Source organism: Peromyscus maniculatus, chromosome 19 (assembly GCF_049852395.1).
Source record: "Peromyscus maniculatus bairdii isolate BWxNUB_F1_BW_parent chromosome 19, HU_Pman_BW_mat_3.1, whole genome shotgun sequence".
In the NCBI taxonomy this organism is placed as follows: Eukaryota; Metazoa; Chordata; class Mammalia; order Rodentia; family Cricetidae; genus Peromyscus; species Peromyscus maniculatus.
Genome location: NC_134870.1, coordinates 25,357,669 through 25,383,649, shown reverse-complemented (window position 1 = coordinate 25,383,649; position 25,981 = coordinate 25,357,669). Strand labels below are relative to the sequence as shown.

Here is a 25,981-nt window from a genome sequence, read left to right as displayed (position 1 = left end):
GAAACCCAGACAGTTTTGATACAGTCTGAACTTTATATTTATAAAAATATGTATATTTATAAAAATCCATCTTTATTTGTGTGTGTGTGGTTGTGGCGTGCCATGGTTTGTGTGTGGAGGTCAGAGGACAACTTGTAAAAGTGGTTCTCTCCTACCACATGGGTCCTGGGGATTGAGCTCAGGTGGTCAGACTTGGTGGCAAGTGCCTTGGCTGAGTCTTTTTTTGTATTCTTTTGATGTGCTGGAATTGAACCCAGGGCTTCATGAATCCTAGGAAGTGATCTTCCACTAAGCAAAATCTCAAGCCTTGTGCTTGCTAGACATTAACTTTTTATTATTTGGGTGATTTGAAAAAATTTTCTCTCATAACGTAGGTTGTCTTTTCATGCTGAATGGTTTTGTGTATGTGTGTATGCTTGTGTGCTCTGAGGGTATGTGTGTGGTGGTAGGAATTGAATCCAGGACCTCATGCGTACTATCAAATGCTCTAGACTGAGCTCTGTTACCAACCTTATACTAATACAGTCCCCGAGACACCGAGCTGTGTAGTTCTGATGGAGTCCAGTTTATTCTTTGTGTTGCTTGTTCTTTCGGTGTCACCGTTAAGGACCCAGGCCAGACCCCAACATCGTAAAGATTGCCCCTTTCGGTGTCACCGTTAAGGACCCAGGCCAGACCCCAACATCGTACAGACTGCCCCTGTGCTTTCTCTCCATAGTCTATGCTTTTTGTCAGGTGTGGAATGGCATGCCTGTAATCCAGCACTTGGGAGGCAGAGGCAGGAATGATGGGGGTTCAGTGTCATCTTCAGATCCATAGTAAGCTTGAAGACAGCTGGGTTATGTAGGCCTTTGTTTCAATGTGAGTTTGAAGTCAGCCAGGTCTACAGAGTGAGTTCTAGAACAGCCAGGGCTGTTACCCAGAGAAACCCTGTCTCAAAACAACAAGAACAACAACAACAACAGAAAGCTTTTTACTTTTAGTTCTGATCCATTTTGAGTGAATCTTGGTGTATATTATAAAGGAAGGGTCTAGCTTTATTCGTTTGCTTATGGATAGTCAGTTGTTCCGCATTGTTTTCTTGAAGAGACTCGCTCCTTTTCTTCCCAAATGAGCAGTTTCGACACTTTTGTTGAAAACTGACTGTGTATGTGGTTGTATCTGTGCTCTTACTTCTATTTCATTAGTCTGTGTGCCTTTTTTCATGCTAATACCACACCTTGGATTCTTGTAGCTTTACAGTGAGTTTGCAGATTAAAAAAATGAGTCTTCTTTCTTCCTTTTGATTGTCTTGGCTTTCTGTGCTCATTAATATTCCATATGGATTTAGATAAATTTCTTCATTTCTGCAGAAAACACCATGGGGTTTGGTAGCAATTGCATTGAATTTGTATGTTGTTTTGGTTAGGATTGTCATCTTAACAATACTGTCTGCAATTCATGAGTATGGGAAGTCTTTCTTTTCTTTTTTTCTTTTTTGGTTTTTCAAGACAGGGTTTCTCTGTGTAGTTTTGGAGCCTGTCCTAGATCTTGCTCTGTAGACCAAGCTGGCCTTGAACTCACAGAGATCTGCCTGGCTCTGCCTCCTAAGTGCTGGGATTAAAGGCCTGCACCACTGCTGTGTGGCAGGAAGTCTTTCATTCCTTATGTTTTAAAATTGTTGACATCTGCTAATACTTATGCTATGATTTTTAAAAAGTAGTGCACAAGATCTTGTGGCTTGGAAATGTTGAGCTTCGCTAAGTAAGAGGGCGCTGATGCTAATGTCATTAGCTGCGATAATGGGTATGGTTGAAAGAAGGTGGTTACAGATATGTATATGGACTTGATCCACATCTGTCCATGTGCCACACAGGTGGCTGATTTCCCCTCTTCCCAATGTAGCCAGTAACACGTTCCCCAAGCCCAAGTACTATTAGTGAGGAAGGAGGGCCGGGCTGTTTATGGCATGTGCGTTTCTAATCAGGGCACATCATTTGAGTCACGGGAGCGGGAACCTTAGAGGTTTATCTAGTAGTAGTAGTAGAGAAGGCCCGCTATTCTCCTGTGCAGAAAATGTCTGACATCGGTGTAGGAAATGCTGTGGTGAGAGTCATGATGGGGAGCCAGGCACTGACCTTCTGTTTCCTGTGCTTGTCCCCAGGTCCTGACTATGGCTCCTCAGCACCTGTATTCCACCAGAAGGGCTCCTCTAGGAATGCTGCTTGGGCTGCTGGTGACTTCCTGGTTCACTTCCTGCCTCAGCTGTCAGAACTCAGTAAGTGTCTTCTGTCGGTTGGAGCGGCAGGAGGAGGCCTGAGAGAGCCTCCTTGTCTCCAAGAGCACTGTGGAATGGGCTGGGCTTGGAGGGTTTGGTTTTGTTTTTTCTTTTTTTGTGGGAATGTGGTCTCCTTTTTCTCATTTCTAATTCCTCTAGTCTGTTTAAAGGTCACAGCAGTTTCCCTTTGGGGGGGAAATGGCGGTAACAGTGAAGATAATAAAATAATAATCAGCTTCCACACATCAAGTATTATATTAAATGTTTTGTATCTCTTCTTATGTAATCATCCCAGAAACTCTATGAAGTAGGCAACTATAATTATTCTCTTTCTGAAAAGGAAGAGACCGAGGGTCAGAATCATACATGCCATGGGAGAAAGAGCTGGAGCGGGGGTTGGGGATCGGGATTATCCTGAGGAACTAGATGGCAAGGGGGATGAGAATACCAGCTCCCAAACAGACTGCTTCCTCCTCTGCCTTGTCCTGCCACTTTCTCTACTGTCCAGATCTTACGTCTCCTTTTCCTGTTCTTCTTGGCCTTTCTTGGTTAACCTAGACCTCGTTGTTTAGAGCTGCAGTGTGGTCACAGGTAGATAGGGAATGTCCACAGAAGCCTGGCCTGGCTGTAGTGTGGTCACAGGTAGATAGAGAATGCCCACCGAAGCCTGGCCTGGCTGCAGTGTGGTCACAGGTAGATAGGGAATGTCCACAGAAGCCTGGCCTGGCTGCAGCATATTGAAGCTCTTGCAGGGCCTTTTTTCTGGGTTGTCCTAGCAATAGACTGCCCTTGACCAGCTCCAGGTATCTCCCTTCCCACAGTTTACCCTCTCTGGCCACCCTTTCCCAGCCCCCCAGGGCTCTCAGTAAAGGTTGGATAAAGCTTTGGAACTAGAGGCCCTTGAAGTGCAAATGACAATTGTGATGAATTTAATAACAATCCAGCTCAGCTGAGGTTCACCTCTGGCTCAGGGCAAGCTTCCACCTTCTCTCTGAAGTCATTTGTTTGCCTTCTTTGCCCCTTTGTGGAGTGGGGAATGTACAGTCAGGAGTCACGAATCCTTCTGAGCTTTTCATGTTCCCTGACTAAGATCCTGTTGGTGCTACTCTGCCCCCCTCCTCTTTCCTCTTTTCTCTTTCTTCTTTCTTTCTTTCTTTTTGGCTTTTCAAGGGCAATGAAAATGGACTCCCAGGATTCCTGGGGATAGGACTAGTTACAGCATGATGTTGGGGCTGTCTCTGACACAGCTTAGTAATAAAAATTGCCCAGAAAGGCACCCAGTAGTCTTGAGGGATCAGGAATGTGTCCCCTTCTCAACTGAGAGCTCAGGAGGATCCCTGTGTTCCCTGTTGAGAGCTTTAGCAGATGCACAATTAACAAAGCATGCTGATGAATTTACTTAAGGACTGTGTGTTAGCAAGTCCCTTTTGGATAATAGTCTAACCAAATAGATGAGCTCTCAGAACCATAATTATTCTGGCCCATTTATATTAGCTCTATTGAGTCTAGTCTCAGAAAAATGTTAATACTGACTTTCATCGGGAGAAGCTGCTTTTATCCTTGTCTGTTCCAAAGCTGTGTCTGTTTGTCATAATCTCTCATCATGTGCTAAAGGCAGTAGGAGTTAAAGCATCTTTTCTCTCATACCATAAAAGTGCCGCCTCGATGGCATTTAAAATCTAAGTTAGGCAGCAGCCACTGTCCCAGGATCCTAAATGGAACAGGGTGCTTATGATCCTTTCTTCAGAGCCTGGGGTCCAAGCAAGTGTTCTTGATGACCTGGAATTGTCCTGTTTGAAGGTGTTTGTGCTGGTTAATGCCTACCCAGGTCAGGGTATCTGTGTGTGTCACTATGACCTGGGGACATCTTCTCCGCTCAGCCCTGACCGTAGTACCTCTCTGGTGTGATAGTTAAGGCTCACTGTCGCCTGACAGGCTCGAGAGTCACCTAGGAGATAAACATCTGGGCATGTCTGTGAAGGAGTTTCTAGATTGGGTTAACTGAAGTGAGAAGACCCGCTCTAGATGTTGATGACACCATTCTGTGAGTTGGGGTCCTGGACTACATAGACAGGAAAAAGCCAACTGTCCCAGCGTTCTCTCTGCTTCCTGCCTGAGGGTCCAGTGAAACCAGCTACCTGAAGCTCTTGCTGCCTGCCTTCCCCCCATGGTGGCCGCTGACTACCGTATCCCCCTTTAGGTTCCTAGCCAAAATGGACCCACCCTTCCTTAAGTGGCTTTTCTTGGGTATTTTATTACAACAACACAAGTGTTAAGTTGGGATGCCACATCTTTAGAGGGGTATAAGGGCTGGCGGACTATGGCTGCAATGCCTGTCTTCAGAAAAGGTGGTGAGTGAGTGGGGCGGTTGTGGAGCTTAGTGAGAAGAGTTCTCTCTTGTCTGCCTCATTGACAGTGTGACCATTCCTCAGCTGAGACTGGCCGCTGGCTCATTTTCCAAAACTTCTTATAGTTAAATGTGGTTACATGGTAAATACTTAGCATCGGCACTAGCCCAGTGTGGCGTAAATGTCAGCTATTATTTTTAGTATGGGAGTGGCTGCTCCAATAGTTGATTTTTCAAGCAGGGTCCTAATGTGCTGTCCTAGAAGTCTTCATATGTCGTGGTGTGGACACAGAAGCCACAGCTCTCTTCTTAAGAGGGAATAAGAGCTAGTTTATTTGGGAGCCATTTTGAGAGACCATGGCCTAGGAACACAGATTCAGGCTCTCCAAAATTCCATGTTCCAACATGGACAGGTCATAAATCAAGGCAAGTTTAAAATATTTGGGTGGGTTTATCAGAGATGCAGCTACATTGAGATGGGTGAAGCTTTCTTACAGGCTCAAGATGCTGTCTGATGACACTCTTAGCTTTTAGATCGGTAGAAGCTAATTGTCTGCTAATCAATACATTCTGAAAGGCTTTTATCTATTGTCACAAGATGTTAGTTCTGATGTGCGGGGATGTGGGGTGGAGAGTAAGGCATGGTTGTTCTGGAGGGCCAGAACTAGCCCAAGATAAGGTAATTAGCCTGGACATTCCAGTCTCTTCACACTACTGAAATTCTAATCAGCCAATAAGTTTCTGCAGACACAGACTCCTTTGGGGAATTTTCACAGCCAGAAGCATCTTCTTTTAGAACTTTTTGTTCACTGTGTCTACCAGTTATGATTAGGATTTACTCATTCTCTTTGATCTTGAAGGTTCTATTTGGCCTTTGAGACAATCATACTTGTCTACAAGCTCTACAAAGTATGGTTTGGGAGCTGTTTGTCAGCTAACACCTTATCTGGGGTTTCTTGCTAGTGGGTCGAGAGGACATTGATGTTTGGAATGATACGGTAAGAAGGAGACAGAGTTGTGATCTAGCAGGGGAAGGAGCCTTGAGAAGCCAGCTGCCAGTGCACAGGACACACAGGAGACTTACTTTAGAGTTGACCAAGGTCAGCCTGCCTCTCTCATCTCTTGGTTTCTCTCTTAGTTAAGACACTGTTTTGTTTGTTTATTTGTTTGTTTCTGCGACTGTGGTCTCACCTGGCCCATGAACATCTTTGCTTGGGAAGAGGGGTGTGCTGGTAGATGTAATAAAGTGATCTATCTTGTTGCCCCAGCTTTATTTTCTCAGCATTATGGCAACAACCATTAATTAAGACATTGGAGTCTGATTTCACACAGGGGTTTTGGAGCCATGCTGACCAGAACTAAATCTTTGCTCTGCTTTTCTGAGCAGTGTTGATTCCGAATAGGCCGTATCTTCACCTCATCTGTACTGCGGGAATAGTGTATACTTCACAAGGGACTCAGTTGAGTTGAAGCATGGAAAGCTTCTGGTCAGGGCCTAACAAATGGTAGCTGCCATGACCATTATAACCCCGTTCTCATGATGCTGTTTCTCCACAAAGTCTCTTCTGGAGCTCCCCCTTTGAACGACTGTCCAGTCTGAGGGGTGTTGATGTCACTGCTTTCTGTGATTCTGAATCCTTGATCTTTGAGAATAGCCAGATACGACCCGGGAAAATGTCTAGTCACTCAGGGCCAGATCTGGCGTACAGAGAGAACAGACTGGACATGAGAGCACCAATTTTGTATCATTTCCCACTAAAATTTGAGGTATCTTAAAATCTGATTCAAAGAAGATACTAAGAGATGATGTAAAAAAAAAAACCATGTTGAGCAAAAAAGATTGTTTAAAATGTTAGGCCTCCCTGGCTTAAAGCATGATGTTTCTTTCTTTGGGTGTATTTTGTTCTTCAGTGCAGTAATTATACACATTTATGAGGTATAGTACTTGTGTACAATGTATGACCAGGTTAGGTAATTGCCCTGTTTCTAACCTGAAATGTTTATCACTCCTTTGAGTCAGGAACATTCAAACTCTACTAGCTATTTTGAAGTATCCAGTTAAGTGTTGTGAAACATAGTTATCTATCTCACAGCACTTGTTTTCACTACTCACCATCTCTCCATCCCAAGTGCCCTTCTTTGTTCCTATTGTGAAAGTAACTGTTTGTCCTCAATGGTTTTAAGAACATGTGGTCTTTCTGGGTGCTCTAGGGATGTAGTTTGTGGTTGAGCTCTTGCCTAGTGTTGTGATAAGGAGAGAGAGTCCTTGGCAAGTTTGAGCCGGGGTGTCTCATGGCGGGTGAGAGAGCCATCATGCAGACAGCGCTCAGTGGAGAGTTTTATTTGGTGGAGAGAGAGAGAGAGAGAGAGAGAGAGAGAGAGAGAGAGAGAGAGAGAGAGAGAGAGAGAGAGAGAGACAGAGAGAGAGAGACAGAGAGAGAGAGACAGAGAGAGACAGAGACAGAGAGGAGAGACAGAGAGAAGGAGGGGAGGTGCGCACTACCTCGTGGCAAAGTGTGTGTGGGGGGGAGCAAAGGGGAGGAGTCCTTTCTTAAAGGTAATGTAGGATGGCATCAGGACTCTGGGCGGGCCAGGATATTATCTGCTTATTGGCCAGGATTCCAAGAAGCAGGTCTGAATGCTGACACGTAGCCGTGGGTCGGCTTCCCCTTCTGTTGCCTGACTTGAGTTACTTCATGCAGTGCCCCTCCAGTCAGTCCCATGAAGCTGCTGAAAATTTGTCTGTTGTCTGTGTGTCATCTCCTCTTGACTGTTGACCACTGATGGGCACCTGGGTTGATCTGTGTCTTAGGACTGTAAATAGTGCTGCGGTCAACATGGGTGCAGTTACTTCTTTGTCAGACTGATTTCAGCTCCTCTGTGTATATGATCAGTAGTATGATTGACAGATCCTATGTCAGTTCTAGTTCCAGTTTTTCTGAGGAACCCTTAACTATTTTTTCTTTTGCAATGACTACACTACTTTATATTTCTACCAAGTGTTTAAAATTCTCTTTTCTACATCCTCACCAGCATCTTTTCTGTATGTGTTTTTTCATAGCAGCTATTCTAACTCAGTAGAATGACAACTCATTGTGGCTTTGTTTTGTACTCTGCTGGTGGTGTTGCTGTGCAGACACAATGACCAAAACAACTTAGAAAAGAAAGAATCTATTGGGAGCTTACATTTCAGAGGGCTAGAGTCTATGACCATCATGGCAGGAAGCATGACAGTGTGCAGGCAGGCATGGTGCTGGAGCAGCAGGTGATGACTCACTTACATCTTGATCCACAAGCATGAGGGACAAAAACACACAGACAGACACAGACACACATACACACAGAGAGACAGACACACACACACACACACACACACACACACACACAGAGAGAGAGAGAGAGAGAGAGAGAGAGAGAGAGAGAGAGAGAGAGAGAGAGAGAGAGAGAGAGGTGTCTTAGTAACTGTTCTGTAAGAAACACTGTGACCATGGAACTCTTATAAAACATTTCATCTGGGGCTCACAGTTTCAGAGAGTTAGTCCATTATCATCATGGGGGAGCGTGGTGGCACACATGGAGCTGGAGCAATAGCTAAGAGCTACATCCTGCTCTGCAGGCAGAGGGAGAGATCAGAGGGGCACTGGGTTTCAAAAGCCCACCTCCTGTGACATATTCCTCCAACAAGGCCACACCTACTCCAACAAAGCCACACTTCCTTAGCCTGATGACTAATCATTCAAATATATGAGTCTCTGGGGGCCATTCTTATTCAAACCTCCAGACACACACAGACACACACACACACACACACACACACCCGGACCGGGAATGGTTTGGATAAACTTAAAGCCTGCCCTTAGTGACACACCTCCTCCAACAAGGCCACGCCTCCTAATACTTCCCAAACGGTTTCACCGACTGGGACCCAGCATTCGTACATAAGAGCCTGTGTGGTCATTCTCATTCTTAGCAGCACAGTGGTGTGGAACATTTTTCAGACGTGTTAGCTGTGTCTATTCAGGGCTTTGTGCACAGCAGGCAGGTGCTCTACTGCCGAGCTCTACCTTTAGCCCAGTGACTCTAGGATGCCCCTCCCCCCTTTTTCCCCTGCTCAATGCTGGGGATGAAACCTAGGGTCCTCATATGTGCTAGCCAAGAGCTACCATATATTCTACCATAGAGCTACATCCCAGTCCCATTTGCTCACTAAAAATGTTTTTTCCTATTGATTTGTTTAGTCTCCTTACATATATTCTGGTTAGTAATCCCTTTGTGGCTAAGAATCGTACAAATGTTCTTCTCCAGTTCCCTAGTTTTTTGCTATTATTGTATGTATGATGCTGTCTGTGGGGAGTCCAGCTTGGTCCTTTATATGGGTTCTAGGGGTCAAACTCAGATCCTTAGGCTTTGCCTTGCAAGCGCTTTAACAACTGGGTTTCTTTCTGGCTCCATTTCTCCCATTCTTGAGATTGTCTGCTCTGAGGTGCTGCTGTGTGGAGGAAGCCTTTTGGTTTGATGTCATACCAGAGGTGGAGTTTTGTGGTGTGGGATCATATAAAACACAAAATCTCTGTGCGCAGACCAGTGTCCTAATGCATTTCCCCAATGGTTTTGTTTATAGTTTTTTTTGTAGTTTATTTTCCTTCTCTCCCTCTCTCTCCCTTCTCCTTTCCTCTCCCTTTTTTGGTGAGGTCTCTTGTAGCCTGGCTGTTTTTCAATTCCTTATCTAGCTGAGATATCCTTGAACTTCTGACCTCCCCGCCTCTCCCTCATTAGTGCTGGGATTACAGGTATGTACTACCATATCCAGTATATGTGGTGATAGGGTTTGAACCCAGGCTGTCATACATTCTAGATAATCACTGTCAACTGAGATACATCCCAGCCCTCACCAGATTTTTTGAGTTTTTGTTTGTTTGGTTTTTTGCTAAGGATTGATGTTTTCCTGTCTGCTTAGTGGCTGTACATGAATCTACTAATATTTTAATTATTGTCTGACCCCAAAGTCAGCACCCTGCTGGCTGCTTAGGCCGAAGCTTGGAGGGGCTTCTGGTCCTGTGGCCCCATCTCTGTTATGGCTATGATATGTAGGTTTAAATTAAGTCTCTATCATTCTAGTTATCAATAAGACTTGGGAGTCAGAAGCTGGGGTGAAAACCTGCTAGCTCAGAGAGATTGAGTAGCAACTAGCTGACCTTGCTTTTTGGCCAGAGATACCACAAAAGACCTCTCTCTTCTTAGTCCCAGAACCAAAAGGAAGCTCAACTCTATTTCCCACCCCTTCCTTCCTGTGTGTCTTCTCCATCCAAATTGCTGGCTTCTCATTGGCTAATTCCAGTCACCTTTAGTTGCTGGCTTCGCCCCCAATTCAAGATAAACTTTTTTGACAGTCTGGAATGTCACAGTGCGATCAAAATAGCCCACAACATGGGCTTGTGCTGATTGTTTGCTTTTTGTTGTTCCACACAATTTTGGGGTTTTTGTTTGTGTTTTGTTTTTTGAGACAGGGTTTCTATGTATAGTTCTGGCTGTCTTGGAACTCATTATATCAGGCTGGCCTCACACTTAGAGATCCACCAGCCTCTGTCTCCCAAGTGCTGGGATTAAAGGTGTGCACCACCACAGCCAACTAAGTGCCATAAAAAACTTTGCAGTTAATTTCCCCCGATTTGTTTACTTTGTGTGTGTGTGTATTTGTGTATTTCATGATGTGTGGAAGTCAGAGGAATACTTGCAGGAGTCAGATGTCTCCACCATTTGAGTCTTGAGCATTGAATTCATGTTGTAAAGCTTTATGACAAGCATACTTACCTAATGAGCCATCTAGCCAGCCCAAATTTTAGCAGTCTCTGAAAAAAACTAATTCTGTAAAGTACATCAACTCTGTAAATCACTTTGGGTACTGTGGACATTTTGACATTAATAAGTCCGATCTATGCTTATAAGATGACTTTCCATTTTCCTGGGAGGGGAGGTTCAATTTCTTTTATTGTGGTTTTATAATTTTCATTGTAGAGACTCTTCACTTTCTTGGCTAAATTCCTGTCCCCTTGCCTCTCTCTGTATTATTGTATGAATAGGATTTTTTGGCAATTTTGTTGTTGATATATAAAAGAGGTATTTGGTTTTTGTATATTGACTTTATATCTTGTAACTTTATTAAATTTGCTTCTCAGTTCTAGTGGTGTGTGTGTGTGTGTGTGTGTGTGTGTGTGTGTGTGTGTGTGTGTGTGTGAGAGAGAGAGAGAGAGAGAGAGAGAGAGAGAGAGAGAGAGAGAGAGAGAGAGACTGACTGAGACTTAAGTTTTCTTACATAGAAAGTCATGTCATTTGCAGACGGGTAGTTTGATCTCTTTTTTGATTTGATATCCCTTATTTTTCTATTCAGCTTTCTATGTCACGTTCAGCTTCATAGGTTGTGTGTCTAGAAATTGATCCATTTCTTAGAGTTTCCAATTTTTAGTATTTAGTTGTGCATAATAGCACTTATATTTCTGTAGTAGTGTCTGTTGTAAATCTCCTTTTTTAACCTCTCATTTTGTTTCTTTTCTCTTTTCTCAGTGTATTCATTACATTAGCTGTGCACAAATGACCTGATAGAGAAAAAGAAGGAAATTGTCTTCTGAATGATGATTTCAGGGACTTTGGATCCATTATGGCAGGGATGACCTGGTGGAGTGACTTTGGTGACAGGAGCATGCAGTGGGGGGTGTTGACATTGGGGTGGACCAGGAAACGGAACGGGAGGGGGAATGCCAACCAGAATCTATAGTCTCCAGAGGCTTTTTCCTGTTTGTTTTTTGTAGAAACCTTATCTCGTAAAGGTTCCTGAGCCTCCAGCAGTACAGCGAGTGAGTAAAAAGATGTTCAAAACATGAGCTTGTGGAGGAAACTTAAGGTCAAACAGCATTTGTGATTAGTGTAGCTGACATTCTGTCCATTTTGTTTATCTTCAAGAAAACCAACTCTCCACAGCTGGGCAAGTGGCATGCTTCTGTAATCTCTGCGCTGGGGAGGTAGAAGTAGGAGGATCAGGAGTTCAAATCCAGCCTTGGCTTCATAGTGAGTTTACCACCAGCTTGGGCTACATGCGATTAAGTTTCATAAAACCAACCACAACTCTTTTTACTGATACTTTTTTTTTTCCTTTTTCAGTCTGTATCTTTGCTCTGCTCTGCTCTGGTTTTCCCTACATCTTACCACCTGTGGTTTCTTCTAGTTCCTTGAGTTGCACTGTTACATTGTTGGAAGTCTTTTTTTAATGTGAGCAGGTGCTGTGGGATGGTCTTTTCTGTATTCTGTGAATATGTGTTGATACCATTGGTTAATAAATAAGCTGCTTTGGCCTATGGCAAGGTAGCTTAGAGGCAGGCAGGAAATCTAAGCAGGGATACAGGGAGGAGGAAGGTGGGGTCAGGGGAGATGCTGAGAGCTGCCCAGGGAAGCAAGATGTAATGCAACACAGGAAAGCCATGAGACACGTGGAGATACATAGATTAATAGAAATGGGTTAATTTAAGATGAAAGAGCTAGAAGCCTGAGCCATAGACCAAACAGTTTGTAATTAATATAAACCTCTGTGTGTTTACTTGGGACTGAGTGGCTGTGGGACACAGGAAAACTTCCGGCTACAAGCAGGTGTTGCTGGAAACCTCTCTTAATAGTATTGCCTATTCCATCACAAGGTTTTGATATGTCATGGTTTGATTTTCATTTGTTTCAAGTTGTTTTTTAATTTAGTTTCTTGATAGGTTCTTGAGTAGCCTTGAAATCACTGTGTAGCTGAGAAGGATCTTGATGTACTGTTTCTCCTGACTCTTGACAGGTGTTCATCACTACACTTGGTTCAAGTAAATTTGATTAAAAATCAGGTGTTTTAGACAAGCAAAGTAACACAGCTTCACAGAGTTAAACAAATGCAACATAAGAGATGTAACACATCTTTGCATCATTAAACAAATGTTCCACAGTATAAACAAATGTAACACATTTTCAGCTAATATTCCACAACACCAGGATTGAATGAAGGAAGGTGCCATCCTTGGGGCCAAGTGCATTTGCCTGCTGAGCGATCCTGGTGGCCCCTTTTGTATACTTTTTAGAGTCCCTCTTGTTCATTTCTAGTTTTACTCCATTGTGGACAGAAAAAAATACAGGATATTTCAGGCTTTAGTTTTTATCATCAGTTTTTAGACTTACTGCCTAACATATAATCTATCCTGAATAAAACTCCATGTTTCCTAAGAAGAAAAATGTGTATCCTGAAGCTGTTAGATGAAATGTCCTGTAATTCTCTGTTAATCTATTTGGCCTACAGTATAATTCAACTTCAGTGTTTCTTTACAGATTGCCTATTATCTCTTCTTTGACAAAAGTGAGTGTTAAAGTCCCCATGATTATGTATAATTACATACAAGCAGAACCTGGTTTGTACAATTGAATATTCCAGCTTTGGGTATATACACATTTATAACTGCTGTTTCATCTTGTTGAATTGGTCCATTTATTATCATATGGTGACCTTATTTGTGTTTTAAAGTGTTTGATTTATTTTATCTAATAGCTATATAGCTACTCTTTTTTTTTTTTTTTTCCCTCGAGACAGGGTTTCTCTGTGTAGCTTTGCACTTTTCCTGGAATTCACTCGGTAGCCCAGGCTGACCTCGAACTCACAAAGATCCACCTGCCTCTGCCTCCTGAGTGCTGGGATTAAAGGCGTGCGCCACCACCGCCCAGCATGTGTAGCTACTCTTGCTCATTTCTTTTTTCTGCTTGCATGATATTTTTCCTCAGTTTCTTCACTTCAGTCTATGTCCACTTTGCTCTGGAGGAATGAATTTCTTGTAGGCAGCGTATCCTTGGGTCTTATTTTTAACTCCATTCAACCTGTTTGTATATTTTAACTGGGGAATTTAATCCATTTATGCTCATGGTTATTCATGTTTGTGGTAGATTTTGAAATTATGTTTTTCAGTTAGCAAACTAGTGGGTTTCATTTTGACATTTTCATACACATGTCATTCTGTTTTAGTTTTATTTGCTCCCCATATGCTCTTCCCTTTCTCCATTCTTGCTGGTGTTCTTTTACCAAACAGTTCCTTCTTCTGCTTTCATATCACATGTACTCCAGTCCTCTTTGTTCTCCCCTTTAGACTGGTTCCTCCCTGTCAGGGTCCTTTTTCTGCTTTTGTCTTCTCTCTCTCTCTCTCTCTCTCTCTCTCCACACACACACACACACACACACACACACACACACACACACACATACACACACACACACACACACACACACACACACACACACACACACGAGTCTAGGCTGTACATAAAAGATAAATCGTGGTATTTGTCTTTCTGAGTCTGTCTTATCTTGCTTAAAGTGATGATCTCTAGTTCTATTTATTTTCCTACCAACAACATCTTTTCCTGTTAATACTATGAATAATGAAATTCCATTCTTCTTTACAGTTGAATAAAACTCCTTTATCTAAATATACTGTATTTTCTTTATTCATCTTTACTTCCCACTTGGCAACTTGCCTAGATTTTCTGGCACTATGGAAGTGAGACCACAGATAGGAGACTTATGTTAGATCCAGCTCAAATTATTCAATCCCTGTGTCCTAAGTATGTGGTGTTTTCAGGGTTAGGGACTTACTGTCTCCGACCCAAGAGGCAGCCAAGGACAACAGCCGCCGCCACATTATTCTGGGAGTCACTTGGACTCTCCTGACTAACAACTTGAATGAGTGCTCCCATGCCTGGCACTGGGGTTCCTGACAGGTAGTCTGTGGTTCTTGTTGGGGACATTGTCAGCCTTTATCAAACAGCCTTGATGTTATTTGTCTTCCCTCTTCCCAATTCCAGTGCCCCCTCCATGTTTCCCATTCCCCTCCATATCACCTGAGTCTTGCTATTCCCCTCTCAAGCCGCCCACTCTCACGGTCCCTTTATAGCTTCCTGGGTTTTGTGGTTACTTATGTACTCACATCTGAATATTTGGAGCTTGGAACTTCCCATGAGAGACAGCATGAGACATTTGTCTTTCTGGATCTGGGTTACCTCATTCAATATACTCTTTTCTAGGTCCACCCATTTACCTTCAAATTTCATGATTTTGCTTTACTTTGCAGCCAAATGCTACTTAATTAAATTAATTAATTAATTGATTAATTTTGGTTTTTCGAGACAGGGTTTCTCTATGTAGTCCTGGCTGTCCTGGAACTCACTCTGTAGACTAGACTGGCCTCGAACTCACAGAGATCCTCCCGCCTCTGCCTCCCAAGTGCTGGAATCAAAGGCGTGCTCCACCACCACCCAGTATTTTTTTTCTTTTGGTTCAAATACTGTTTTATTGTGTTTATGTACCATGTTTTCATTAGCCATTTGTTTTTTGGGGGACATTTAGGCTGCTTCCTTTTTCTGTCTAGAATGAATAGGGCAGGAGTTAACAGTGCTGAGCAAGTACCCGTGGAATAGGATGTCAGATTCTTTGGGCATACGCAAAGGAGTGGTGTAGTTGAGTCCTATGGTGGAACTGTAGCAATCAAAACAATATGAAACTGTCACAAAAACAGACATATAGACTAATGGAATAAATAAAATAAAGACCCTAACATAAGTACACATAGGTGTATAGCCTTCTGATATTTGACAAAGAGGCCAAAAACATATGCTGGAGAAGAGCCTCTTCAACCAATTGTTCTCAGAAAATGATGTCTGCATGCAGAAAAGGGAAGTTAGATCCGTATCTAACACCCCATACAAAAATTAACTCCAACTGGACCAAAGACCCCAATTTGAAACCTGAAATGTTAATAACTGCTGAAAGAAAACATCGGCAGTATCCTAAAGAGGACTTTGTTTGCTTTGGAATTAAGGCCAACAATTGATAAATTGACCTCAGAAAACTAAAAAGCTTCTGTACAGCTTAGGAAATAATCAGTCGAGTGAAAGAAGAAACCCAGAGAAAGGGAGAGAATCTTTCCTAGCTATATATCTGACAGAAGATTAATATCTATAATATACAAAGAACTAAAAAAACTAAGAGTCAAGGAAAGCAACCAATTGAAAAACGGGCTCAGGATCTGAACAGGCAGCTCTCAATAGAAGAAATACAAATGACTAAGAAATACTTCAAAAGTGTTCATCGTCCTTAAGAATTAGGAAAATGCAAATTCAGACAACTTTGTGAGGCATGATCCTAATTAGTCTTATCAGTAAGAACCAGTAGTCAAATATAGGGATAATAACCCAAAAGATGAGTGAAGCAAAGGACAGCCACTAGTGACTTCTTACCTCTCAGACCGAAAGGGCCCAAGAGCCTCTCTCCACCCGCCTCATATTCCTGTCTCCACCTCCCAATTGTACTGGAATTAAAGGCGTGAGCCTCTCCAGTGCTGGGATTGAAGGTGTGAGCCTCCCAAGTGCTGGGATTAAAGGTGTGAGCCACGAGTGCCTGGCTTTATGGTTAACTAGTGGCTAGCTCCACCCTCTTATCTCCAGACAAGCTTTGTCAGAACACAAACAAAATATCACACAACTTTGAGATTTCATCTCACCTAAATCATAATGTCAAAGATCAATAGAACAACTGGCAACAAGTGTTGTCGAGGAACAAGGGACCCCTTATTCACTGTGAGTGGGAGTGAAGACTGGTACAGCCACTCTGGAAATCAGGATGGAGAATCCTCAAAAAGCTAAACATACAACCTGCCATATGACCCAGTCATTTTTCTTTCTTTTTTTTAATGTCTCTATTTTTTTTTTAAGATTTATTTTATTCATTATGTATATAGTATTCTGTCTGCATGTTTGCCTGCAGGTCAGTAGAGGGCGCCAGATCTCATTACAGATGGTTGTGAGCCACCATGTGGTTGCTGGGAATTGAACTCAGAACCTCAGGAAGAGCAGCCTGTGCTCTTAACCTCTGAGCCATCTCTTTAGCTCCCAGTCGTTTCTCTTGATGGTAGGCATTTTGACTGGGGTGAGATAGAATATCTGAGTTACTTTAATTTGCATTTCCCTGATTGCTAAGGCTGTCTCCACTGTATTTCTCGTTCACTTGTTAAATTCTTTAGCTGTAGATTTGTTTCTTTTTAATCTGTCTCTCTGCTGCGCTTATCATTCATGTAATGAATTCTCTTCCTGATTTTGTTGTGATATCTGTATTGTATTATCTCATTAAATTTTAAGACCATTATCATGAATTCTTTTTCAGGTGGTTCATTAATTTCCTTTTCCTTGTGTTTGTTGTTATTTTGTTCCATTTTAGCCATGGTGTTACTTTTGCTTTTACACTGCTTGTTTTTCCACATTGATATTTGTGCATTTGGTGGCTTAGTTGCTTCTATCTTTGGGGCGGGGGTGGTGGTGGTGGTGGTGGTGGTGGTGGTGGTGGTGGTGGTGGTGGTGGTGGTGGAGTCATGTTTTGAGACAGGGAACCCCTGACTGTCCTGGAACTTGCTTTGTAGACCAGGCTGGCCTCAAACTCAGAGGTCTGCCTGCTTCTGTCTCCCAAGTGCTGGGATCAAAGGCGTGTGCCACCGCACTGGGCACTTCTACTAATTTTATAGGGTAGCTTTTTTAAAAGAATATTTATATTTTGTGTATTTTTGCCTACATTTGTATCTGTGTACTCTGTGTATATCCTGTGCCTTCAGAGGTCTGAAGAGGTTGTCAGATGCCCTGGAACTGGAGTTACAGACAGTTGTGAACCACCATGAGGGTGTGGAGAATTGAACTTGTCCTCTGGAAGAGCAAGCAGTACTCGTAATCACTGAGCCATCTCTGCATCCCACCCCAGGGTAGCTTCTGTTTTGTTGTTTTATTTTGTTTTGAGATAGTGTCTTGTTTTGTAGCCCAGGCTGGTTTTAAACTTGAGATTCTCCTACTGCAGTGTCCTCCAGAATGCTGAGATCACAGGTGTGTGCAGCCCTGACAGTGAGCGCTGGGATACCAACAGCATAGGTTGTGTTGACTTTGGGTCTAGATGAGTACTTTAGAGCTTGTAGCTTCTTCAGCTGTAATCAGTATAGGTGATGTCCGAGGTGTGTTCGTGGCCTAGGCTGCAGGAATTGGTGGATTGCACCTCAATTCTCTTAGGTGGATTTGCTGGCAGCTCTGGGTGTGGCATATTTGGTTGTGGGTGTGGACTGCCTGTCAGTTTCTGCTGGCTACTCTAGAGGGCCTGCACACAGGAAGCAGCAGGGCAGCAGAACCGTGGTTCCGGTCTGTTTGCGAGGACCATGTGTCTGAGCATTGGACAGGCGCAGGGTCGCACCAGTGGACCCAGAAAGGGAGTTTGTATATGTGACCAATGGTTGCCTAGTGACAGTGCTTAAGGCAGGCTGGCTGTGTGCTCTGCAGGGCCTCCAGGAGGCAGAGATCCCAAGAATGCACAGCCTAGCTGCTTCCTGGGGCACACAGAGCTTAACCAGCTCCATTGCTCAGTGCTGCTTGTCATTCTGCCTCCAGGGCTGAGTTGGCTAAACTGTGGCTAACTGCTCCCCAGGATCCTAAGTGGGCAAAGCCTCAAGACAGCACAGGAGCCTGTGGAGAGGAAGGCACAGGATGGCTGAGTTCATTCTCCACGGTAACTCAGTGACAGCTCTCCGGACTGGGCTCAGGACCCGTAAGAGTGACAGGCTTCTCCAGCAGTCAGTCAGTGCTTCAGGTGTCTGTCTGTCAATGGTCAGTGGCCTGAGTGAGGACTGTGGGGGCCTCCTGCTTGCTCTTTCCCCACCAAGTGGTTCTAGTTGAGAGGGACAGTAGATTGTGTGTACTTGGTTCCCTTCTTAACAAGACCAGGATGCATCTCCATTCTTTGTAATGTCTCTGCCGCATCCCCACCACACTCAAGTCTGTACCTCGAATACTAACTAGTGCGAAAGCTATTGTTTACATGTCGGTCCTTTGTTATGGAGGGAAGCATGTCAGGTACCTGTAGTCAGCTCTGTTGCTGGTGAACCTGGTCTGTTACCTTTGTTAATGAAATCCAGAAAAGCAGCTTTTCCTATGTCCTAGCCATCAGCATGAACACTGCTAGTCCTGCCTGGACTTTAAAGGGCGTTGAATGGCATGTTCCCCACATTACAGCATCCCCTCCAAGTTGTAACATTTGCCCAAGGAGGGGAGGCTGGAGGAAGTAACCAGGTCACACGTAGAGGAAGAATAAAAATTGGGAAGATTCTTAGGGGGCCTACCATGGTGTAAAAGGGAGTGAGCAGTTCAGGGGTGGGTGTGGGTGGAGACTGACCACCCAGACTGCAGAGACCGAGACTGTGGAGGTGCATGTAAGCTGTGTGGAGGACACCAGGGCGGCAGGTTTTGTGGGAGTGGGTACCCTTGCTGGTGTGGGATTTCTGGTAATGCCGCTGCCTCTGAGTTACCACCACCCCTTATAGTGAGTGATCCCTCACCAATACTCCTGACAGTAACCTCAGCAAACAAACTCATTGGTTCACCAGATGGGACTTCGATGCAGTCATACTTTGGTCTGTCCTGGGGTCCTTTGCTGACACAAGTAGGCCTGTGTGTTGCATCTCCCCACAAAAAGTCTGTCATACAACGAAGGACTTCTTGCTCCTCTAGGTTATGAGAATTATTCTCCTGCTCACTGTCACACATCCAGGAATTACCTCTTGGTAACTAAAGCAAAACTGCAGTTTAAAACTTGGGTGTTTGGTCTGGTCTTCTTACATGCTGAACATGAGCAGATTTCTGTGTGTTCAAGTTGTGTGCTAGGGCCGGACGGAGGAGTGGCAGCTGCCTTGGTGAGGGGGGAGGGCTGCGCTTCACAGCCTGGTGCTCCCTGCCGTACCCACCTGGCCCGCTTCACTCATTTTCGGCCATTCCTGCCTGGCTCCTGGAGGATTTGATCTGTACAGCTCGGAGGTAATTTTTATTAATATTGTTCTAATCCTGTCTCCTAGTGCTTTTGGCCAGGGGCTGCCTTTGCATGGCTTGGTCCTAGAGTACATAGGTTCTGGGTACTTAGATAAAGTAGTCTTATTCTAGAATATGGTACTGCTTACTACCTGTCTGCAGAAGACTCAGGGGTTGGGGATTGCCTTATTCTAAGGCCCCAAAGTCACACCTGCCTATGAAGTGTCATTCATTCATCATTCACTCATTCACTCACTCACTCACTCATTCAGCCATTATGAACTAAGTCTTGGGTGATAGGTCTTGGGCATACAGTGATAACAGATGGACCCAGTACCTGCCCCAGGAGTCTTGGCAGTTGGCAATCCTGAATGGCCACATCTTCCTGGCAGGCTCTCTTCTGTAGCCTCACGACACATCTCCTATCCTGCTCTTAATTCATACTCAATCTCTCCCTCTGTCTCTTATTTCTTCTCCTTTCTACACACTTTTCTCTCTCCTGACCCTTCTTCCTTTCCCCATTGGCAGGGTCTTATATAGTGTACACTGGCCTTGCACTTGCTTATGTAACTGAGGCTGGGCTTGACCGTGATGATGATAAGTACAATGTTGTTAGGGCTAGTGCTTGCATTACAGTATCTCATCTAAAATATGAACTAGAGATTGTTATTTCTACTTTACAGGTGTAGAAACCTAGTCTTCAAAAGTTAAATAACTTGCTCAGAATCACACAAAACAATGAATTTTGTGTTATATGACAGAGAGCTTGAGTTCTTTACCTCTATGCCATAGTCAGTGATCTCATTAATTGTGAGATGATTTAAGAGCCTCTTTTTGCTCAAGATATTTTCCTTTCTGGTCCTTAACAAGGTGTGAAATTCTGCCACCTAAATTTCATGCTTTTATTTCTAGTTAAAATGTGAAAATTCTTAGAAGGGTTCTGTATTGTCATCAGCAATACCTTAACACCTTAACCTTTCTTCTGACAGCTAATTAAAGACGAGACACTGTGGGTCCCAGGCAGGTGGGAGTCCCTTTCTAGTGCTGGGGTGCTGCTTGAGGGAGTGTATGCACATGACACCTCCCAGGAGGCTTAGAATGGTTGAGAAATCAAACCGAGGTGAAGTCCTCAGCACAGACGTGGCTCAAGGGGAGACTCGAAGAAATCCATGGGAAAGGGATGAAGAGTAATGCAGAGCTGGGAGGCAGGGACAGCCCCCTGTGTGCTGGTGTGAGCTCCCTCACTGTCCCACATGTCACTGCCCCGAGCTCTGGAACCCTCTGCTTCCAGGCTCTTGAGGCTCACATGACTACTTTCCTGCAAATACAGGTTTAAATGTGGGAGGCCAGCTCTGCAGGCACACATGCGCACTTGCTCACACGCAGACACATGCATTCAGGCAAACACTCATACACATAAAATAAAAATAAACTTTAAAAAAGGGATACCAGGAAGAAGCAAAATGAATAATACTTGGTGCTCATGTTCCCACTCTCTGAGTGCTCCACAGACTTCATCTTATTCTCCCCTGGTGTTCATGATTAGAAAGAAGCATGTTTGGGGAAGCAGTTTCCTACTTGGACATGTTCTTGCCTTGGCCCAGTTAGAACCCACATTCCCACTTGGAATTCTTACTCCATGGTTTGGAATGTTTCAGGACATTTATGCCCTATTGGTCCCCAGTGGGTCTGCCAGACTGCTTGGGAATCAAGTAGCCCTCGGCCACCAACCAGCTTGTCTGTAGCAAGAAGTTAACTAGAAAGTAGCGACTGTGCTAACCTTCTCCCTAGCATTTAGTTACCCCCTCAAGAGAGTATGGAATCTTCTGGGGGTATTCCTTATACATGTATAAAAGTACTGTATATACTCCAGACCATATCACCTCACACGCTGGTTCTGGGCTGACCTTGTGAAAGGAACTGCAAGTGTCTAAACGTGTCTGAAGGTGGGAGGTGCAGACAGGAAGAGCGGAGGGTCTCAAGCTGTTGCTCTTCTTGCCTGGGCCCTTGTAGTGGTGGGTCATGCACTATTTTCTTTTCTCAGAATAATTTTGCGCTCACCAGCACAGAGAAGAGGATCCACAAGGAATCAGAGACAAAGGAAACCAGAGGAGAAGAGGAGCTGGACTCTGAGATCCTGGAGGTGTTTCAGCCGACTCAAGAGTGGCAGGTTCTTCGACCAGGTACCAGACCCGCTCTGTTCCTTTGAAATACACAAAGGTCCTTTGTTCTTGAAGGTTGGGAGCAGCCATTCTCGTGGTGACCATCAGAGTGGGGCCTGGGGACCGTCATCTTCTAGCAGAGTTTGTGGCATATGAGTGCCCTGGAAGGGAGGCTTGTGGTGGGTGGCCGCGCTTTCTGAGCAAGTGATGGGAAACTTTGTCTCCCTGCACTTCTGAAGCACAGGAGAGGCAGTGACATGTGCTTTGCTCTGCAAATGCTATTTTGGGCTCTGCTGCTCTGCTCAGTGCTGCTGAAATAGTTAGTGTTCATGGGAGAATCCTGAGCACTGGTGCAGGGCCCCAGATCTTCTGTTAAAGGAACCCATGCCAAGGAAAAGAAGGGGCTGGTCCTTGCCTGATCATAATTGGGGCATCTTCAGAAGGAACAACTTTCTAACCCTTTTATGACCCTGAGTCAAGGGTTTCAGGTAATAATGACAGTAGTCTGTAATTGGGAAATGCGTACCATATTCAAGTGTGTGGCTGACTTCCTGGTGTGAGGTCTTTGATTTCATAGCAATACAGTTGTTACTATCTTTATTACCCAGTGGGAATACTGAGGCTCAGGGAGGTTGGATAACTTGTCCTGTTATTTATCTAACTTGTCATGTGTCATTGACCTCAGAGCCTTGGTCTGCTCTCTTCCCACCTCCTTCCCATTTCCAGCTGCCCTTGGCTGTCCTCAGGTGCAAGCTGTTGGTGTCCTGGACCATGGCAGAGGGGACGGCCAGGCCTGGCAGTAGACGTAGTGCGGTTTCATCAGTCCTTGCTGGATCCGTCCATCCCTGTGTCCTCACGGCCCCCATGCTGCTGTGCTGCCAGGGATAGTGTTTGCCATGCCGGCCAGCAGTGCCGCTCCTGCTCGGCTTGCGTGTGGGTAGTCGCTGCCACCCGAGAGTGCTGAAGCACCAGAGAAGCCCAGTGGGAGCTAATGGCGTCAGGCAGAGGGAAGTTTAAGAACAGAGGCCTTTGATTCAGCAGGTCCAACTCTGCCTGTCCTCTCTCAGCTTCCTTGGGAACAGAACTTGGTCACTGAGGAATACCTTAGAGAGGCTCTCAGGAGTGGGGAGGTAAAGATGTGGCTGTGCCCTCTGCTTTTATGGAGAGTCGCTGGTTTTCTTTCAACAGGCAAGTGCTTGGATAGATTGGAGCCGATGTTCTGGGTTCCTACTTCGACTCTGTTCCTTTGGCTGGGTCAGTAGCCTCCTTCAAGCCTTTGGTCTATACTGCGAACAGAACAGGGCTCATACTTCTGATTTTGAGACTTGCCTAGCCCTAGTGGAGCTGCTTGTGGCTAATGGCTCAAGAGCTGCTGCATGAATACTTGGGAAGGAAGAGCCAGAGACTGTGTGACTGGAGTGAGGAGTGGGCTCTGAGAGCCTCAGGAGAACTGGAGAGAAGCACTTGTCTTACGTTTAACGTGATGCTCCTTTGACAACACCCTCTACCCCGTAGTTTCTCAAGAGCTCCTTGTAAACGCTTCTGTACTAAATTCTCTTGAAGCTGCTGCAAAGGCTGTTGCATCTGAGCACACTGTGGATACCAAGTCTTCTACCCAGTGCATGTCATGAAGGCATCACTTCGGTGTTCTGGTTTTCTGAGGTCAGTTTTTCACTTGCACATATCTTCAGTCCAATTGTGGAGTTGGACACCTCTGAGGGTGCATGAGCACACAGCCTTCTTCTCCTAGTGGTCTTACCCGGGGAGGGGGACTCGGGGTGTGAAGGAAAGACTTTGATGGTTATGAAATGGTCTCCCTTTCTCCTCCAATGGCAGTTGAAGAGGGTAGGGATAAACACAAACAGAAAGTTTAGTGGAGTGTTTTCTTGCTTGAGAGCCAGAGGCAGGCACAGGAAAATGGTGGGTACTTTGGAGGATTTTAAAGAAAATGGTAAGTTTATATAGATAGTTGTTGATCCTGTCTAGGCCTACCAGTTCTGCCCTGTTGTTCAAAGAACATTTGGCCTCTTAAGGAAAGGCTGTACCTCTAACTTCCTTTTGCCTCAAAGGGAAGAATGCTAGAGTATAGAGACTATGAGTTGTGGGCTAGGCTCCTTGGAAGGCAGATTGCCAGACCACCTGCTGCAGCCTGGCGCACTAGGGGATAGCACATGACTTTTCAGGTCTTCCCACTAGGCCAGGTGGGAACTTGATTCAGCACACAGCACTGAGACAGCTACTTCCCCTGCAGCCTGCCTGCCTCGGTTACTACTGTCAGTGTCGTCCCTGGGAGCTGCTGCTGTTCCTGGAAGGGGTTTTTCTGTCTCTCTGTCTTGGGTTTATTTTGGGATCTGCCTCACCTAGCGGAGGCGCAGCACCAGCGTTTGCGTGTGGATCCAGCAGCAGCTGCTTGTGAGCATGCAGGGGAAAGCTGCTTGCTGGCGGGTCCTCTTGGTTGTGGGCAGGGAACTGAGTCATTTGTCCTGGAGCTGAGGACGCCTGGGTCCCGGGATCCTGTGCCACTTGTCAGTGTAAAACACTGGTCACAGCCAGATCCCATGACTTGTCTTCCCTGAGCATTTCCTGAGACCCCACTTTGTGCCAGGTGCTATTCTTGTAGCTGAGATATCAATAAGAGCTCACATTTACTAAGCCTTGACTCTGATGCTGAAACTACCCTCATTTTTACAGACAAAGCTCATTCTCAGCAAGAGGAAATTACTTAGACAAACAACAACTGGAAGAGTCAAAATCCAGACAGCTAAAGCCCAGCTTAAACCCTGTGCCATGCGGTCTTCCTAAGGAACAAAATAGACCCGAGCCCCCTGTGTCTGAGCTTACAGCCTCACGGACAATACAGAAACACCAAAAAGGCCATTGGTGGGGCAGGGCCCGGGCCAGGGCCCTCTCTAGTGCCGAGAACCCAGTGGGCCTGAGCTTGTGGGTGCTCAGGCTGCTCAGTCTCTAAACCTTGGTTTCCATAGCTGAAAATAGGAATGTGAGTAATAACTTCAGAAGTGTTATGAGAATAAAGCAAGGTGTGTGTGTGTGTGTGTGTGTGTGTGTGTGTGTGTGTGTGTGTGTGTGTGTGTGTGTGTGTGTGTGTAAGCTGTTTCTCAAAGGGCCTGACAAACAGGACATACTCAATATGTTCTCATTTACAAACTTCACCTTTGCTCCCTTTCTTTGGGGACTTGCAGCAGAAGTGGAGGTGAGGAGGACACCTGGACACAGGCCACCCCAGTCCTACCTGTTTGGCCCCTCTGGGCTCAGGAAAGCACAGCCAAGCTCAACCTGAGACTTCTTATGGCCTGATTTGACTTGAAGGCGGCTGTGAGAATCCCTGAAATAATGGTATTAGAGCCCAGTCAATGGGAGCATGCAGGAAGTCTGTGCAGGAACACGTTTATGTGATGGGTGAAAAAAAAAATGGAAATCATCAACAACTGATGAGAGCAATCCAAGAATTACAGAGCGCCAGCCATCTGGTCAGATCATTTCAGATCTACACGAGCAATAAGAGGGAATTGAATTTTAAAAACCTCATTTAGAGTGCACCAACTACTCTGGTTTCAAGTATTTAAAAGAGGAGCCTGATTTCCTCCAGGCTCTGGACATCTGTCTGAAGGAGCATCTGACCCTAGTCAGGGTGACAGCAAGGCTGTTCCTCTGGGGCCTTTGATCCTTTGCAGCTTTAGAGGGGCTGTGTGGTTCATTTGTTCTGTGTTCAAGGAATCAGTTCAATTCTAGTGCTGTGTACTAAGGATTGGTATTGGATCCCCAAGTTAAAGGCTCGGTCCCCCATGACTGTCCCCATTTCATCTGCCACTTCTAAATCGTGGGCTACCTATACCTCTTACTACCCAGAATTCTCACACCCTCTCCTCAGGTTTGATAATTAAATAAACTCAGAGGGGCTAGAGAGATAACACAACGGTTAAGAGCACTGGCTGCTCTTCCAGAGGACCTGGGTTCAATTCCTAGCACCCACATGGCAGCTCACCTCACAAGTGTCTGTTAACTCCCACTCCAGGGCATCCTCACACACACATACGCGCACTTTAAATAAAAACAAACCTTAAAACAAAACAAAACAAAAAACAACTCAGAACACACTGCTTAAGTATATCTGTTTGGTTCAAGAATGCAACGCAGAGCCAGGCGGTGGTGGCGCACGCCTTTAATCCCAGCACTTGGGAGGCAGAGCCAGGCGGATCTCTGTGAGTTCAAGGCCAGCCTGGGCTACAGAGTGAGTTCCAGGGCAGCCGGGTCTATATAGAGAAAACCTGTCTTGAAAAAAACCAAAAAACAACAAACAAACAAAAAACC

The 25,981-nt window shown here is 44.9% G+C and overlaps 1 protein-coding gene across 2 annotated transcripts in view; it reads left to right on the top strand.

The window, feature by feature from the left end:
- The window catches only part of Sil1 (SIL1 nucleotide exchange factor), a 254,748-nt gene that overhangs the window by 75,903 nt on the left and 152,864 nt on the right, over positions 1-25,981 (top strand). For both annotated transcript variants that reach the window (XM_076554972.1, XM_076554971.1), the window contains 2 exons: positions 2,144-2,257; positions 21,535-21,673. In XM_076554972.1, coding sequence (XP_076411087.1) covers positions 2,153-2,257; positions 21,535-21,673 — 244 coding nt within the window. In that variant the 5' untranslated portion in view covers positions 2,144-2,152. The remainder of the gene's footprint in view (positions 1-2,143; positions 2,258-21,534; positions 21,674-25,981) is intronic.